The 17047-nt window shown below is 51.1% G+C and overlaps 4 protein-coding genes across 4 annotated transcripts; 2 read left to right on the top strand and 2 right to left on the bottom strand.

Moving 5' to 3' along the window:
• Positions 1-109: 109 nt before the first annotated feature.
• Positions 110-5529, top strand: N7457_001819 (uncharacterized protein; the record flags this gene model as incomplete). The annotated part of the gene is made up of 6 exons (XM_057172865.1): positions 110-463; positions 536-584; positions 657-1493; positions 1556-1647; positions 1699-4361; positions 4413-5529. The coding sequence occupies 6 exons, from the start codon at positions 110-112 to the stop codon at positions 5527-5529; spliced, it is 5112 nt and encodes a 1703-aa protein (XP_057036768.1).
• Positions 5530-5949: 420 nt separating this feature from the next.
• N7457_001818 (1-aminocyclopropane-1-carboxylate deaminase/D-cysteine desulfhydrase) lies at positions 5950-7140 on the bottom strand (the record flags this gene model as incomplete). The annotated part of the gene is made up of 1 exon (XM_057172864.1): positions 5950-7140. The coding sequence occupies one exon, from the start codon at positions 7138-7140 to the stop codon at positions 5950-5952; it is 1191 nt and encodes a 396-aa protein (XP_057036767.1).
• A 154-nt stretch (positions 7141-7294) lies between these two features.
• On the top strand, positions 7295-8677 carry N7457_001817 (putative exopolyphosphatase; the record flags this gene model as incomplete). The annotated part of the gene is made up of 1 exon (XM_057172863.1): positions 7295-8677. The coding sequence occupies one exon, from the start codon at positions 7295-7297 to the stop codon at positions 8675-8677; it is 1383 nt and encodes a 460-aa protein (XP_057036766.1).
• A 2159-nt stretch (positions 8678-10836) lies between these two features.
• On the bottom strand, positions 10837-15618 carry N7457_001816 (putative SH3 domain protein (Cyk3); the record flags this gene model as incomplete). The annotated part of the gene is made up of 1 exon (XM_057172862.1): positions 10837-15618. The coding sequence occupies one exon, from the start codon at positions 15616-15618 to the stop codon at positions 10837-10839; it is 4782 nt and encodes a 1593-aa protein (XP_057036765.1).
• Between the last annotated feature and the right edge of the window lie 1429 nt (positions 15619-17047).

Genomic DNA, 17047 nt, shown 5'->3' with positions numbered 1-17047 from the left:
TCTATCATCACGTCCTGTCCTCGTCGCATTACAGTCATTTTTAATCAATTTCCCCCAAACAGACGCGCTTAACTCGACATCTCCCCAATAGTCTTTCCTATTTCGAACAATGGGAGCTCCGGCCTCTGCCGGGGCGACCTCGACGGCCACGGGAAGCCAACCGACCCGGTCCTCGAGCACCCATCCGTCGCACTCTCACAATGTACCCCTGAGCGCTCGCAGGTCAGCGCCTCTTGACCTTTCTACAGTCGAACGGCGTGGACAGCCGAACAACCCCAGAGAGCCATCGAAGCGCATTCGTCCCCATGGCATCCCAGAAGCCCCGACCTTTCGTCCGACAGAGGAAGAATTCAAGGATCCAGTAGCCTACATCCAGAAGATTGCACCAGAGGGGAAAAAATATGGAATTTGCCGTGTGATTCCACCAGAGGGCTGGCAGCCGACTTTCGCGATTGACACAGAGGTAGGAGTCTTCTTTTCCTTCGTTCCCTCGCAGTCGCTTAAAGCGTGAGAATAAACCTGACAATGGATGCAGCGATTCCATTTCAAGACTCGTCGACAAGAGCTCAATTCCGTCGAAGGAGGTAAGGTCCCACATTTGGCAGATCACACTGCGCCAGCCGGTTGGACAGCACAAATCTAACCCTTCAATTCAGGCAATCGCGCGAACATGAATTATGTTGATGGACTTGCTATGTTCCACAAGCAACATGGCACTAATTACAGCCGGCTACCCAGTGTTGATAAGCGCCCATTGGATCTCTACAAGCTCAAAAAGGCAGTAGAGACTCGTGGTGGTTTCGAGTCCGTCTGCAAGACCAAAAAATGGGCCGAAATCGGTCGCGACCTTGGATACAGCGGCAAAATTATGTCTTCCTTGTCGACTTCGCTCAAAAATTCATACCAGCGCTACTTGCAGCCATATGAGGAATATCTGGCACGGGCCAAACCGGGTGTTCAACAACAACTTGAGCTTGAGCATGGGGGTCCATATACCCCTTCACCTCTCCAATCTCCCATGACTCACAAGCCCATGGTGGATGAGAATGGTACGCCCTCTAAAATGCGCGACGAAACTCCTAGTCTGCCTCGGATGGCTGCTTCGCATACTCCCATGGCTTATACCCCAATGGCGCATACCCCCATGGAAAAATCGCCAGAGAAGCCAACACCTCCCGTCGAACCTACTCCTCCTCCAGCTTCGCGTCCTGCCGCTACAGGCTTTACTCCTGTGAACTCTGCTCTCGGTGGATTCACCGCCGTCAATCATTCTCCGTTCACCCCTGCGAACAACGGCCCGCAAATTAAGCGCGAAGGAGAGAACGGCACGTTAACACCTAATGTTTTTTCCGAGCATACCTTCGTCTCCACACCCATGAACGGACAAGATGGGGAGACTATGAAGCGTGCTATCAGCCGCGAGGACAGCTCTCAGGGGGAAACTGGCGATGACGATGGCGGAAGTGGCCGACGCAGCAAGCGCCTCAAGAAAGGTAAACTTTTTTTCAATGCCACCAAGGGATCGGAGCAACTCTTATCTAATCGTTCTATTTAGATTGCCTCCCAACAGTTGCAGGTTCTCACATGTCGCTCCTTCGTCCGGCGCCACCTAAAGCACGCAAGGATGGCTCTCAACCCGCAGGAGAGGTACGAGGGGGTTCGTGTTTAGATTGGAGTCATATACTGATGTGTCAACAGAAATGTGAGACTTGTGGCAAATCGGATGAACAACAGTCAATTCTTGTTTGTGACGGTTGTGAGCTTGGGTATCATAAGGCGTGCCTCGATCCATCTACTACGACTCTATCGGATCATGATTGGCACTGCCCCAAGTGTTTAGTCGGCACTGGAGAATTCGGATTTGAAGACGGCGGTGTCTACTCGCTCAAGCAGTTCCAAGAAAAGGCCAACGAATTCAAGAAGAAGTACTTTGCTTCCAAAATGCCATTCGACCCGGTTCTGAATACCCATCGACGTGAAACCGAGGATGACGTGGAGGCTGAATTCTGGAAGCTGGTGGTTGATTTGCACGAGACGGTGGAAGTTGAGTACGGCGCGGACATCCATTCAACCACCCATGGAAGTGGATTCCCAACCATCGAGCGTAACCCACTTGATCCATATTCGTCTGATCCTTGGAACTTGAACGTACTTCCTTTCTACGGTGACTCGCTGTTCCGTTACATCAAGTCCGATATCTCTGGCATGACCGTCCCATGGGTCTATGTTGGGATGTGTTTCTCGACTTTCTGCTGGCATAACGAGGATCATTATGCCTATTCGGCCAACTACCAACATTTCGGCGCTACCAAGACCTGGTATGGAATTCCAGGTGCTGATGCGGAGGCTTTCGAGGCGGCCATGCGTGATGCTGTTCCAGAACTTTTCGAAGGACAGCCCGATCTCCTTTTCCAGCTTGTTACCTTGATGCCACCAGACAAACTCCGTAAGGCTGGCGTTAACGTTTATGCCGTGGATCAGCGCGCTGGTCAATTCGTTCTCACATTCCCTCAAGCGTATCATGCCGGATTCAACCATGGCTTTAATTTCAACGAAGCAGTCAACTTTGCGCCTGCCGACTGGGAGCCTTACGGTGCAGCGGGCGTTGACCGTCTTCAGAATTTCCGCAGACACCCATGCTTTTCCCACGATGAACTGCTCCTTACAGCTGCTGCGCGTGATACTTCGATTGCCACTGCTAAGTGGCTTGCGCCTGCACTAGCAAGAACTTGCGCTCGAGAATTAGGCGAACGAGCCACTTTCTTGTACCGGCAGAAGGAAGTCGCTGCTCGTACCCCTGGGTTTGGCCCTGATTCCATGGCCGACGATGCACAGCCAAAATTCGTAGTTGAGAATGAAGACCTTCCGGAGGATGATTATCAGTGCCAACATTGCAAAGCATACGCTTACCTCACCCAGTTCCGTTGTCACAAATCAGGCAAAACCGTCTGTTTGTCACACGTGGATACCTACGACTGCTGTGGCGAGACACTTGCACAAAAGTTGTGTGGCCCGGGCCACACTTTGCGTTTCCGCATGAGTGATGAAGAATTGCAGGGACTCGTCCAGAAAGTCCAAGAACGAGCCAGGATCCCGGAAGCCTGGTCCGAAAAGCTCGACAAGACCCTGGAGGATGAACCGAAGCCCCAGCTTAAGGCCCTTCATAACTTGCTCAATGAAGGTGAGAAAATCCCATACCACTTGCCTGGCCTCCAAGATCTTGCGGCCTTCGTCCAGCGTTGCGATAAATGGGTTGAAGAAGCCAACAACTACATTACCCGGAAACAACAAAACCGGAGAAAAAACGAGAAGGCTTGGCGCAGAGGCAGCACCAAGGCTGCGCAGCTGGACGATCGCGATCGCGAAGTCCGCAGAATTGAACACATCTACGCCCTTCAGGCAGAGGCTGATAAACTTTCGTTCGACTGTCCACAGATGGCGGCGTTGGAAGAGAAAACCCGCGAAATCGAGAAATACCAACAGGATATTAATACTACCCTGATGAACCCACATAGCCGGCCCCTCCAGGAGATTGAAGAACTTATCGAATCCGGCAAAAATTTTAACGTGGAAGTCCCGGAACTGGAACACCTGGAGCAAGTTTCCCGCCAAATCAAATGGATCGAACAAGCCGCCCGCAGACGAGATCAGTATATGACCCTTAACGATTGCCGGGAACTCGTGGCCGGTGCAGAGAAGCTAGGTCTTTCTGATACAAACGAACATTTAGTCCACTTCAAAGAACTTGCTCGCCACGGTGATGCGTGGGAAATGAAGGCCAAGGAATTAATGTCGGTCGAAGCCGTTCACTATCAACAGCTAGAGGCCCTATCTGCGCAGGCCTCTCGTTTCCCGGTTTCACCCGATACTCTCTCTGCTGTGGATGCTATCTTGACCAAGCAGCGTGAGGCACAAAAGCGGATCCAGACCCTATACGAAAAGAGCAAGGACCCCGAGATGAAGAACCGACCTAAGTACAAGGATATCAGAGACCTTATGGAATCTCTCGAGCATTTAACAAGTCGACCTATTGGAGCAATTGACCTGGAACGTGAGCAAAAGCGGCATGAAGACTGGATGCGAAAGGGCAAGAAGCTGTTTGGGAAGGCGAACGCTCCTCTACATATCTTGAAATCCCATATGGAATACGTTGAAAGGCGGAACTCATACTGCTTCGATCTAGAGGACAGTTACCGACCGCCCGTGGAACCATCATCTCGAGACAATTCGCCTGAAGGTTTACTCGAGACTCCTGGCAATCCGAACATGTGGGGACCAAAATCACGAAAGCGAGATGTGTTCTGTATCTGCAGGCATTCTGAAGCAGGGATGATGATTGAGTGTGAGGTCTGCCACGAATGGTAAGTCAAGAAAACCTTCGGCTTGAGGTTTGGTCTACTCACATTATGTAGGTACCATGGCAAATGTTTGAAAATTGCTAGGGGTAAGGTAAAGGAATTTGACAAATACACCTGTCCAATTTGCGATTGGCGTCAGAAGATTCCCCGTGATGCTGCCCGTCCCAAGCTTGAGGATCTCCAGGATTGGCACGCTGAAATCGCAACTTTGCCTTTCCAGCCCGAGGAGGAAGAGGTACTCGAGAGTATCATCAACCAAGCGACGGCCTTCCGCGATTTCCTGCATGGCTTCACCAATGCTGCCTGCACAACGACCGAGGAAGTGCCTACTTTGATATTCTACCTGCGCAAAATTGAGGGTGCCGAAGTTCTCCTTACGTTTGAGACGAATTTCTTCCGCCAAGAGATACATAAGTGGGCACCTGTCGCACCGGAACCTCCTCCAATTCTGGAACAATCTCTGTCGACCCGAAAACCACGACCGACCAAGCAGCAGAAAATCATGGCCCAGCTTGGAGTGAATCGTCCAGAGGATCTCCCCGAGCATCTTCGACCCAAGCACATCGGCTCCACCAAGCGGAAATCAGTCGATACCCAGTCTCACTTAGGTCCTAGTCACGGTGTACCCTTGCAACCAGCACCACCATCTTCCAGTGGCGGACCAGCTTCCAGCACAGGTCCAACATTGGCTCAATTGTCGGATCCAAATGCTGCTCCATACCCCTTTTCAGCCAATTATTCTTTGCCTGCCAGCGATTCTACGCCTGCATTTGCGCCTACCTCATCATCTGCCTTCCTCCCTCACGCAGCCGCCTCTCAATCTCCATCATTCCTGCCTCGGTCACCTCCTCCGCCACAAGATATGGAAACCTCACTTTTCAGTCCTCCTCGCTTTGGTCATGAGCCTCAGTTTGCGAGCAGTAGCCCTCGCCAGAATCTTGACGACGTGTTTGCAGACTTGACGAATCAAGAGATTGACCCTGAAGCCGAGCCACAACCGATGGAAAATACTCATGCCAATGAGGCCCTAGAGGCGCTCGTCGTTAGCAATGGCAGTAGTCGTGCTCCTTCTGTCCAAGATGATTCAGGCCAACCTAATGAACCTGGTGTGCCGCAAGGTGAGCCCAAACTCGAGGGTACCAATGGAGTCCTCGAGGACGAGGAGCTTTAATTGTCGTGTCCTTCTTCGTGAGCTGTTCCTCAATGAATCTTTCGTTTCTTGAAAACTTGACGACCATTTTCACGGTCTTTGGTTGAGTGATTTGCTGTTGTCTTTCTTGACTTCCAGTCTGTTTTTGCTCGCCTCTCCTCTGCTTTTATCGTTCTGCTCAGAGCAATTTTCAAAATGGTGTATTACACGAGACGGGGCTGGCGAGTCCGGGGGTGTTCTTTTTTCTAGCGACTCGACGCTTTTGCGTTTTCTCTTTTCCTTTCTCCTTTCTTTTTCTTGTTTTCCAAGGTTCCTCCCATACCACAAGACCATGTCTGTCATGACTGCTTTTCTTTGCTGCTTCCGACGCCATGTAATACTAGTTGAATCCAGCCATTCTTATTCAAGATTCCAACTTTATAATGATTGCTTCGATATGGTTTATTTGACATCCACATAAGCTCCCAACGCTGCTTGTCCACCTGTATGAATAAATAACACATTAACCACATCCGATGGCTGAGCGGAGTCCACTACTTCTCCCTCATTCACCCAATGCATCATGCCTCTCGCAACCTTAGCCGTATAAACCGGGTCTAGAACCATGCCTTCTGTCTGCGCCATGGTCTCCAGAGCCTCTTTGCTTTCGGCATCAAGAACGCCGTACGCAGTGCCAACGAACCGATCATCAAGGTACACATCATCCATTCCAATATCCCGCTCGGCATCCAGCCCAATCAACTCCCCAGCCCTCCGTGCGAAAGCAAACACCCTTTTCTCATGATAAGCGCAAGGTTTAGTTGGCGAATTAAGGATTCCAACGATCTTCCTGGGTCTCTTAGCTGTGCTTGATGCATCAGATCCCCGAATCTTGTCCAGCAGCTTGAACCCAGCTATCAAACCCCCAACCGTACTTCCACTCCCACACGCAACAAAAACATAATCAAATCTCCCCGAGCCCCCAAGTTCCATGGCCTCTTCCTGCACAGCAATCTCAAAGGCTGCTCGCGCGTACCCCAACCCGCCGAGTGGATGCAAACTTGCACCACCGGGAATCCAATAGGGATTCTGTCCAGAAGCCCTCAATTCATCGAGGAGAGGTGTTGCGTCTTGTGCTAGTGGGTCGCCTTCTTCACAAACTCGTACCTCGGCACCGAGGAGGTGATTTACCTGCACGTTCCCGCTGCGCTGGAAGGCTTCTTTGTCGCTAGCTGCAGCCAGACCACCGCCTGTACCACGGTGGAGGAGGATGAGAGCTTTGAGGCCGAGTTTACGCGCGAGAGCAGCGACTTGCACGGTATGGTTGCTTTGGATTGCGCCCTCTGTCACGAGGGTTGTTGCTGCGCCGTGAAGCGGGGTTGGGGATGGGTTGTTCTCATGGCTGTGATATAGAGGATCTTGAGAAAGAATGTCTGGAACTATGTATTCTAGTTTGCGGTATTTGTTGCCTGCACAGGCTAGCGGGGAGGAATGGTCCTCTCGTTTGGCGTGGATGGAGATGAGGGGGTGGTGCGGGGAGAGTCTTGGGAGTGCAACTGAGGGTAGAGGGTGGATAGGGGATGGGTTTGGGTATAGAATCTTGTAGCGCGGGATCTGCGCAAATGCTTCTGGGAGTTGCAGAGGGAATGACATTGTTTTATGCATGGCTGTTGGTGGGATTGAGTTGCCATGTCTTTAGTTAGATGTACCTTGTGGCCTCATTCTTCAGGCATTCGGCCCTCACATGTGTCAGCAACTGAATGACGTCGTCTGCATTTGGACTTGTCTGCGATGCATCCCTCCAAACATGACGCTCCTTCAGTTTCTTCGACAAGCCCGTCAAGTGCACCTTGAATTCCTCTCGGGGGCCCTGGTTGAACCCCCGATCTATGTGATCGGCAATCCCTCTGCTGACCTTGACTCGATTGTCTCGGCTATCATCTACTCCTACTGTGCCAACAACCGGCTCCCAATCAAAACCCCACGACCCCATATCCCGCTTCTGAACCTCCCCAATTTCCCTGCTGGCACGGAGCTATTTAGACTACGGCCAGAATTTGCGGCTGCAGTATGGTCATCAACCAATTTCCCTGTTCTGAGGAATGAAGAGCAATTTGAGAACACACTGCAATCTGCAGGGAACTTCCTCCGCGAGCATGTCATGACTGTCGCTGACTTCGTGCAATCCCTCGAAGATCAACATGTTATGAAACAGATCATTGCCGAAGCGACGCTGGTTGATTGGAACGCGTTGTCGTGCCCTTCAAAGACTGACAAGGGCTTTGGATCCTTGATCGGATTGCGGGGAGCCTCTTTCCGGACTATCGGATGCATCGATCACCACGTTGACGAGCACTTCATGCCCAGTCCTGAATCACTACCAGAGGGTCAGCCGATGATCATTCAGCCCGGTCCCGGGTCATGCGCTTCGCTCATCATAAGAGAGTTGCAACAACGGAAACTCTTGGATGCGGCTCCGGCAGAGATGGCACAGCTCGCTAAACTTGCTCTTTCCGCGGTGCTGATCGATACCTCTAATCTCACTGCGGAAGGCAAAGTCACCGATGTAGATCGAGACGCTGTCAAGTTCCTGCAATCTCAAATCGAAGCTATATCAGATAATTGGGAGCTTGAGGCGTTCTACAAGAGCATTCTCCATGCCAAACAGCACAGTCTCGATCTTCTTACTTTGGATGAGATATTAGACCGCGATTATAAAGACTGGACTGAGACCTCGCAGTCCTCCGGTAAGACCGTGAAAATGGGCTTCTGCTCTACCGTCAAGCCGATCCGATGGATTGTCCAGAAGGCAGGTAGTCAAGAGAAGTTCCTCGATGCGATACGCTCGTTCGCGGCTTCTGCCGAGAAAGACTTGGATGTTCTCGTCGTTATGACGGCGTTCACGGGCAGTGATGATCAATTCTGTCGGGAGCTGTTCGTCTCTGTGATGCGTGACAATGAATCGGCTACTACAGGTGTCAAGAGGTTTGTCGAGCAGACGTCTGACCAGCTCGGGCTTGTCAAATGGTCTGCGCTTGATGAGGAGGATATCCATGAGCTGACAGGGGATTGTCTTCCTGCCTTGACCTCGGAGTCGCCTTTCTGGCGGAAATTATGGGTGCAGACTAATGCTGCTGGGAGTAGGAAGCAGGTTGCGCCGTTGCTGCGGGCGGCAGTAGCTAAATTGTAAATAGTATTCCTAGAAATATATATGCGCCGTGTGGGAAATTTTATTAGTTAAAACACTCGCAATATCTATGACCATCTAAAGGCTGGACTCGTGATAATTCTTTGTGCAGTATTCGCACTTGTCTGCGTGGAGGTCGCCTTAAAAAGGTCACTTCACTCAATCTTTGTCCTTCCCCTTTCCAACCTCCCGACCAAGACAAACCCTAACTGCGCGAGTTCACTCCGACTCTCTTCAAAACTTGCCTCGCCCGTTTTGAAAAAGAATACAATCGAAATAATTAGGGTAAACGCTCAACCTAATTGTTCCTGCACCTTATGAGGTCCGGGACACAAGCATCGTCACTCTGAGGTTTCAAATCGACGTACCGGAAACGACCTGACAAAATCGAAGAGCAGAGGACCCTCCATCGGCAGATACACTCCGATGGCCCAGCCATACTGAAGGTGTTAATACCCTAGACATGGTTAAGAAGCTCGAGATGACTGCATCTTTACCTGTGAGGGTAAGGTGATGCTTGCCTGAGCACAAAAACAGGTCTCTCATATCACCTCTCACGACACGACTTGCTCAAGGGGTACCACGATAAAGGATCATACCGTCGACATCCAAGACACGCAAAACGAAGTCAGTGTCCCAACACCCATATGTCGACCGGCAAATCCACAAAGACCGTCATCAATATGTTTGGCTCTGGATGTAAGCTCCAGGTCGTAGCCAACAACATCTTCTCTTACAATGGAAAGCTAACATAGGCCTTTGGCAGAAAATGACCCTCAAGGACTGTGACTTTTCCCACAGCTCAATACTCAACAGCAGCAAGCGTTCTTCGATCAAAGGATGACAGTAACTTTTCTCGATGACAGTCCACATCACAGAACGTACTCTTTGCATTTGATGGAGCGAGAAGTTTGAGACATGACAGATCGATTACCAGGCTCTACTTCACCATCTAGCCCGTGGATATGCAACAAGGCAGAATGGCTATAATGACATTGCGCACCGTGTAAGGGTGCTGCTGAGGTGGAGTTGTAGATTCGTTGCATCCGTGAGATTGGCGAAAAGCAAGACATGTCCGGTTGGAATCTGAAAACTGAACAAGGTCCGTATTCTCGAGTTCAAACTGACCGATATTTCGACAAATCTGACCATTTTGCCGCAGGCAATCAATAAGCGAGCCACGCTGTTTCTGGTGCTGCCTTGTTTGGCGTCCTGAACCCAGGGGTCTTCCTCCCTGAGCTTGTTGTCTTTTTTCAATCCTCGGGGCTTCTTCAGACTGCGGGTGCTGATCTATTTTCTTCGCAAACCTCCTATATTTCAGCAATCTCATCTACATCTGCGTGCTTCGCATTGCCGCTGTTGAACTCACGACGAAGGAAGTTTCACAGGCCTGTTCCTCTCCCAGTGTTTTACCTGACTATCTATGGTTCTTCACCTCTGGGTTGCTGCCCTTGGCATCCCTGGAGAAGGAATGACTTCTATCGTCACAATATATTCAAGGGGACTCGAAGGCAATCATATTAAGGGGGACCCAGCACCGCGGTTAGACTTCGGCAGTATTTTAGAGTCATGATGACAACTGACTCTTGTTGAAGATCTATGGATATACCTTCAGTCTCAGGCATCAGATTCTTCAGGTATTCTTTCCCGTAAGTTTGTCATAAGTTTGTCTCTTCTGTTAGTACGGCCATCGTAGACCTATCTTATACATAGCGTCTTGAACATCTTCTCCAGCGAGTCGATACTCGAGCACTTAACTTCCAAGTCATCACCTGGACAACCTGTGGGAAAACGCGCCAGAAGTGAATCGTTACTCTGCCCTTACTATATATCACCCAAGAGAAGGAAGTAAGATTGAGAATACTCAATCATCATGTGGACTTGAATTTCTCAAACTCCTATTAATCCGGATGCCCAGGCCCCGACCCCGAGATCTCTGGAATAGAACAAAAACAAAGTCGAATGCAATATATGCAATGCCTCATGCTAACCTCATGCAAATGCCAGTATGCAAGAAGGGAAATATGACGGGAAAAAAAATGAAGATATGCAGATCGCATACAAAAGATGAGGGAAAAAAATATTACAAACAGCCACCTCCTGGATGTATGTCAAAAGAAACCAGGATAAACTCCCAACGCAATGTAAAAAGAACAAAGATATCAAACACATTCCCATTCGCAGAATACACACCAGCGCGCGGCTCGATCGGCTAATACCAGACCACGCCACATACCACGCTCGCCGATCTTGATCACAGTCTCCCAAACGCTGCCCTCAGCGACAGCATCGGTCACAGACTCAGTGCCTGTATCGGAGCTGATCATATGCTCGGCTTTACGGGTGAGACGCAGGATCTTGCCTGATGGAGACTGGATCGCGAGTTTTGCAGCTTTGTGTTGCCCGGACGCGGATTTGTTGGAGATAACTGACGTCGAGGCTGAAAACTCGTTCGAGGCACCTGACACAGTTGATCCGCCCGCCGTACTGGATACCATGCTCAACGCACTTGATGGGCGAGTAAAGACGGACGAGGGCGAGCCACGACCGTTGGAAATTGACTCGTCCTTGCTGGAACCGGGAGCGGCGGGGTGTTGTCGGACAGCGAAGACGAAAGTGTTGTTTACTGCCAGGCGAGAGCATTGGGGCTGCATAATGTACAAGTCGTGTCGCTGGGCGTGAGGTGTTGGATGGCGGAGCACAAAGTCGTAGGATGGATTCTCTCCGGTGTGGATGATAGGTAGAGCGAAAGCTAGTGGATGTGGGATATCGCGGCTCGAGTGCATTAGCCCTTTCTTGCCTGCATAGACCTTGAGTACAGCCTGGCCTTCGTCCCCTGGTAGTACAGCCTTGATAGTGATGCGCTTCCGGCCTCGGAACCAGTCCGGCTGGACCAATGCGCGCTTGCGCACAATATCTCCGCTTTCGAAGACATCACCATCTGCGTCGCGCGCAAATGCCGGGGCTTCGACTTCCGCGGCACATTCGACATCCTGAGGGACTATCATGCGCAATTGCATGACCTCTAGTCCCTCAAGACGGAGCAGACTTGTGTCATAATCTGGCATCTGGACGTTGAGTTTGAAGTAAGGCGGACACACGGCAGGCAGGGAGAGTAGAACATCTGGTGAAATGGGTGGACAGATGTGCTGTTCTTCGGGATAGAGCGGGACGTGGGTGTAGCAGAAATCAAGCGGGCGAGTGAGGAAGTACCAGCTCTCTGCTACAGAGGAGTTGTTGGAAACGAATCTACTGCGTTGAGGGTTCGTGGGGTTTGCAAGCGCGCAATCCATAAACCGCCATTCACCATCAACCATGACTGAATTCCACCAGTGATTGGGGTGGGAAAGGCTTTCCAAATCGAGGCTGTCGCCCGGGCTCTTGAGGAACCCTCGGATGACTTCTGTATGTAGCCCTACGGCGGCGCACATCTCGTGCACCAAGACTGCGATTTCCTCGGGTGTACCTCGTTTCGCCTGTAGAAGTCTCTTCATGTCGACTTCGAGACCGTCGACAGGTTCCTCCCACGAGATCTTTTCGCTTACCCAGGTAAAGATGGCCCGAAGACGTTGAACGTCACTCTTGTAGGGTCGACATATGTATGATTGCGCAAGACTCATGGGGTTCGTTAATGGAGGAAGACTGCTGATGAAGCGTGCACTCTTATCAACGAGGTTAAGGTTCGCTGCGTGGAAGTTCGTCGGTTCAGTGATCGGTTGCCCGTCGATGCTTTCGTCTCCTTCCGCGGTATCATACAACTCCTCCACGGAGTAGATGACAGGGTGATCCACCATCTGACACCGCTCTGCCCTTTCGATCCTCTCGTTTCGACTAGGCGACGATGCTCGGTTAACATCTCGGCGGACTTGAACCCAGTCAATGCTATTAGTTCCGAGTCCCATATCGCGAACACTATCACGATTGGAGTGAGACGTCAAAGCTGGCGACACAACGTCTATCCCTCTGTTGCTTTTGGTTGGAGAACTAGCTCTCTCACTGTGACCAACGGAGATACTACTCCTTGCGCTCGCTGCACCAGTCTTGGCCGTTTCGAATATCTTTTTGAAGAACCCTGGCTTTTTAGACTTTGGAGTAGTAAGTCCACCAAAGACTCCGCTATGATCTGTCGAGTCGAGACCAGTAGATGACCACGGAATAGCCGATGACGCACCCTGACGAGATGAGTTATGACTCGAGTGATACGAAACACCTGTGAAAGGTGTCTCCGGGCGTACGTCGCTAAATCCCCGAGAACGGACAGTGTCCATAGCAGTATTAGGCCTCTCGCTTCCAGATCGCCTGGCATAGCTCCCTGCGCTCGTCGCACTAAATCCTCCCGCGGAGAACCCACTCATAACACTAGGATTGGTCTTGTCCGTGCTCGTCGTCATGGATGTTCCATTGCTCTGAACCCCACTGGAGGAATTTGTGGTACTGGATTTATTGGTAAATGACCGGTTGAGAATGTCTCCTCGTAGGTCGTGACCAGAACGACGTGCCTTGAGCGGAGCATATTGTCCTGGAATCGAGTTATTGCGCGGGTGGTAGGTGGCATGTTTTGGAGGAGGCGGAGGAGGCCCACCATCATCATCGTCCTGGCCACCTCGTCGGTCCTCGGAGGACCGATTCTGGTTTTCTAATTGACGCAGCCGGCTTTCCATTCTTTGAACATAGTTATTGAGCTGAGGCGGACCATCCATGTGGTCATGGCTATAAACACCGTTTCGATGGGCCAGCCCACCTTGCGGTTGTTCCTTGTCCCCGTCAAAGCCCATTGATGTCAAAGGCCTGCGTCTGTTCCCTTGGGGAGTCCTTTCGTGTGAGGTATCAAACTCTTCCGGGGCCCATGGGTTGTTAAACATTGGTGACGGAGAAGGCGACTGGGCTTCACGTGGAAGACCCATATCTTCCAATGAAGTCATGACATCTTCCATGGCATCCCGAAGCGGAGATGGTGTATTGCCATGAAGGTCTGAATGAGCTGAAGTAGCAGAACGTGTGGACGCTGCCGATGGGGATGGAGTGCGGTCAATAATCACGTAACGATCATTCATAACTAATGGCGTGGGGGATCGTGATGGACCAGGAGAATGGGACGGCGGTCGAGGAGAGTGTGCGCGGTGGCGGGAGGAATGTGCGGGTGGTTGAGGCGAATGACTTCGTAGATGAGAATGCATTGGCGGCTGCGGAGAGCGCATCTCCGCACGGTTGAGGGCCACTCGGTGTGGCGGTGGGGGAGGAGGTGGAGAGTCCTCTCGCTCGTCCTGCATATGTACTGGGGAAGGCTCACGAGATGCGCCGTTCTGGTAAGAAGCAATACGCCCGTGCGGGACAATCGCAGATGAGTAGGTTTGCATTGGCAATGGCGAGGGAGCCCGGTAAGATGGCATATCACCATGCGGCATGGGCACAGGTGGATGATCTTGCATGTATAATGGAGATGGCCCACGCGATGAAGCTCGGTACATATCATCGTGTGAAACCATTGCAGACGAATGCTCTTGCATTGGCGATGGAGATGGCCCTCGCGATGGAGCCCGGTATCTACTGCCATGTGAACCCGTCGAAGACGCATGCTCGTGCCTTGGCGATGGAGATGTTCCACGCGATGGAGCCCGGTACCTACTGCCGTGTGAACTCATCGTGGACGCATGCTCGTGCATTGGCGATGGAGATGGTCCACGCGATGGAGCCCGGTATCTACTGCCGTGTGAACCCGTTGCAGACGCATGCTCGTGCATTGGCGATGGAGATGGTCCTCGCGATGGGACCCGGTAGGAAGACATACGCCCGGTCGGAACCATTGCAGAGGAATAATCCTGCGTGGGTAGTGGGGATGGGGCTCGATAAGATGACATACTACCATGTGGCATGGTCGCAGGCGGATGATCTTGCATGTATAATGGAGATGGCCCACGCGAGGGAGCCCGGTACATACTACCGTGTGAAGCTGTCGCAGACACATGCTCCTGCATTGGAAGTGGTGATGGCTCACGCGACGGTGGTTGATATGGAATATTCCCATGGGACATCGTCGGAGGCGGGTATTCTTGCATTTGCAATGGGGATGGTTCACGTGATGAACCACGGTAAGATGAAATAGTTCCATATGGTATAGTCGGTGGCGGGTAATCTTGTATTTGTAACGGAGAGGGCTCACGAGATGAACCCCGATAAGATGGGCCACTGCCCCGGGAAATCATTGCAGACGATTGCTCGTGCAATGGCAAAGGAGAAGGATCACGGGACAGGGGGCGATTAGACGAAATGTTACCCTTCGACATCATTGTGGATGCACGTTCCTGTGTCTGGAACGGAGACGGCTCGCGCGATGAAGGCCGAGAGGATGAGATGCCACCCCTCGGCATCATCGATGGCGACCGCTCTGGCTCTACAGACGACCGAGGAGAGATTCCGCGTGATAAAGGCCGGGATACCGATGATGTAGGTCGAGAAAGCGAGCCTTGGTTTTTAACTGCTGTCGCATGCGTGCGCAATGGCTTCGTCCTCCTTTGAAGACTGCCATCTCGGGGTGGTGTCTGGGGGATCGCAGGTGCTGCTGGACTAGACTCGGTTGCGCGCCGAGCAGCTGACGCTGGCGACACGGCTTCTTTATGCGCCTGGAAGGGTTTCCGCCAAACGGTTTTCTGTTTCTTGGGGGCTGATGTGGGATTATTTATCGGAGAAGATCCTGCTAGCACCATCGGACTAGTGTCACGGCTCACGGGCACAAAATCCTCGCTCAAAAGTTCGACAAAATTGGATGGAAACAGCCCAACCGCGCGCCTATCACGGCGCAATCGACCCATCCACCATTGTCCATCGCCGGCATTCAAACATTCGATCAAATCACCCTCCACAAATCCCAGATCTCGTGTTGTCTCCCCACCCCATGAATATACTGCTCGACACCAGCATGGAAACCGCATTGGCAGCTGAGCCATGGTGGTCACCAAAGCACGCTCTGGTCGAGCGCAACACACGAGATTGATCCAATAGACTGTTTCAACACCTAGCGCAACTTTCGCAAGTCCAGGTCAAAATGAAGTTAGGAAAGTGGATTGTCAATCGGCGAAGTTGTATTGTTGTTTCGGATCCAAGACAGCTTGGTCAGATGGGTGACGAGGTCCGCACGGCCGCAGGGATAGCAACGATCGCTCAATCAATCAGCATTGTCGAGAGAATAAGGGGAATTCAATTGGGTATCCAAACGGGATTGGCGTATAGGTATTGAACTGCATCAAATGAAGCCAACAGAATGGTTGCTAGAGGCGTGGGGGGGAAGGCTGAGTGGTTCAGATCGGTGAGGCCTAAGACGACACTTGGGGCGTAAACCAGGACTGGGGTTGTTTGTTTGTGGCCCAATTGGGACTAGCGGTGGAGGGCTCCCTTATCGATAAGCTTAATGTACATTATGTAATAATTCCTGTTCCCCGAATCTGTCAAAGTCAGGTACCTGAGCATTGTGCTACCTCGTGTATTGCAGATATTTTTTCTTGGATTTCGCACGATGGCATGGATTATGTATATGCATGCTTCATGTAAGGTGGGTCCCTCGAGGGCTGTGGTCGATTTAAGTCGTCAATGACGCTCGTGCCCGTCCCTTTCATAGGAGAGCCGCAGCCGATCCATGGTTCCGCGTAGAACAACCCTGGTACTCAGCACAACAGGTGATTTCCACGAAACTAGGAACACCTTTAATTCGATCATTTAGTTTCGTGCATATGAAGACTTGTTTGGAATGACACTTTCTGCAGGTAAAACTCAAACGCTGCCGTTGAGAGTTATCCACCACATGATTAGATTATATATAATCTCCCCTAGCCACCCATATGCGGACCTACTGGTGGGCAAGAAGGGAAACCAAGGACTCGTGACTTCATATATGGAGTAAGATATTGTAGATTGCCAGATGCCAAATATTTCAGTCCAAAGTAGTTACATTGAATGTTCCTACTCGTAGGCAAGACCTCCCAATGTATGGATAGAGGAAGAATGCAAGGGTGGCTAAACTAGGGCCAGGGTCGAATTGCTAAGATATACGGAGTACTCCGTATATATGGCTAGATTAGAACCTTGGAGGTATTAACCATTGCGCTCACCAAATTAGCATTCTTTTGTTCAACTATACGGAGTACTCTGCACGGAGTACAAATCCTCGCATAAAATTGATTTACATAGCTCAATTTAATCGGTTGCAAGGGTACCCTCACACTTTGCATACCCCAAAGAATCATGTTTCACCCGGCGAAGTATCTCATTCGTGCAAGGTGCTCAATGCAAGACTCATATACTCTGTACTCCGTAGTGTTATTGGTAATGGTAGCTTCTCATCCAATCGAATCAAAAGTCGACGCAGTTTCCAAATATTAG

The sequence above is a fragment of the Penicillium paradoxum genome (assembly GCF_028828445.1).
Source record: "Penicillium paradoxum strain IBT 22861 chromosome Unknown utg000002l_segment0_segment0, whole genome shotgun sequence".
NCBI classification, from domain to species: Eukaryota; Fungi; Ascomycota; class Eurotiomycetes; order Eurotiales; family Aspergillaceae; genus Penicillium; species Penicillium paradoxum.
Note: the sequence above shows the minus strand (reverse complement) of the source record. Positions and strands in the feature narration are given on the sequence as shown.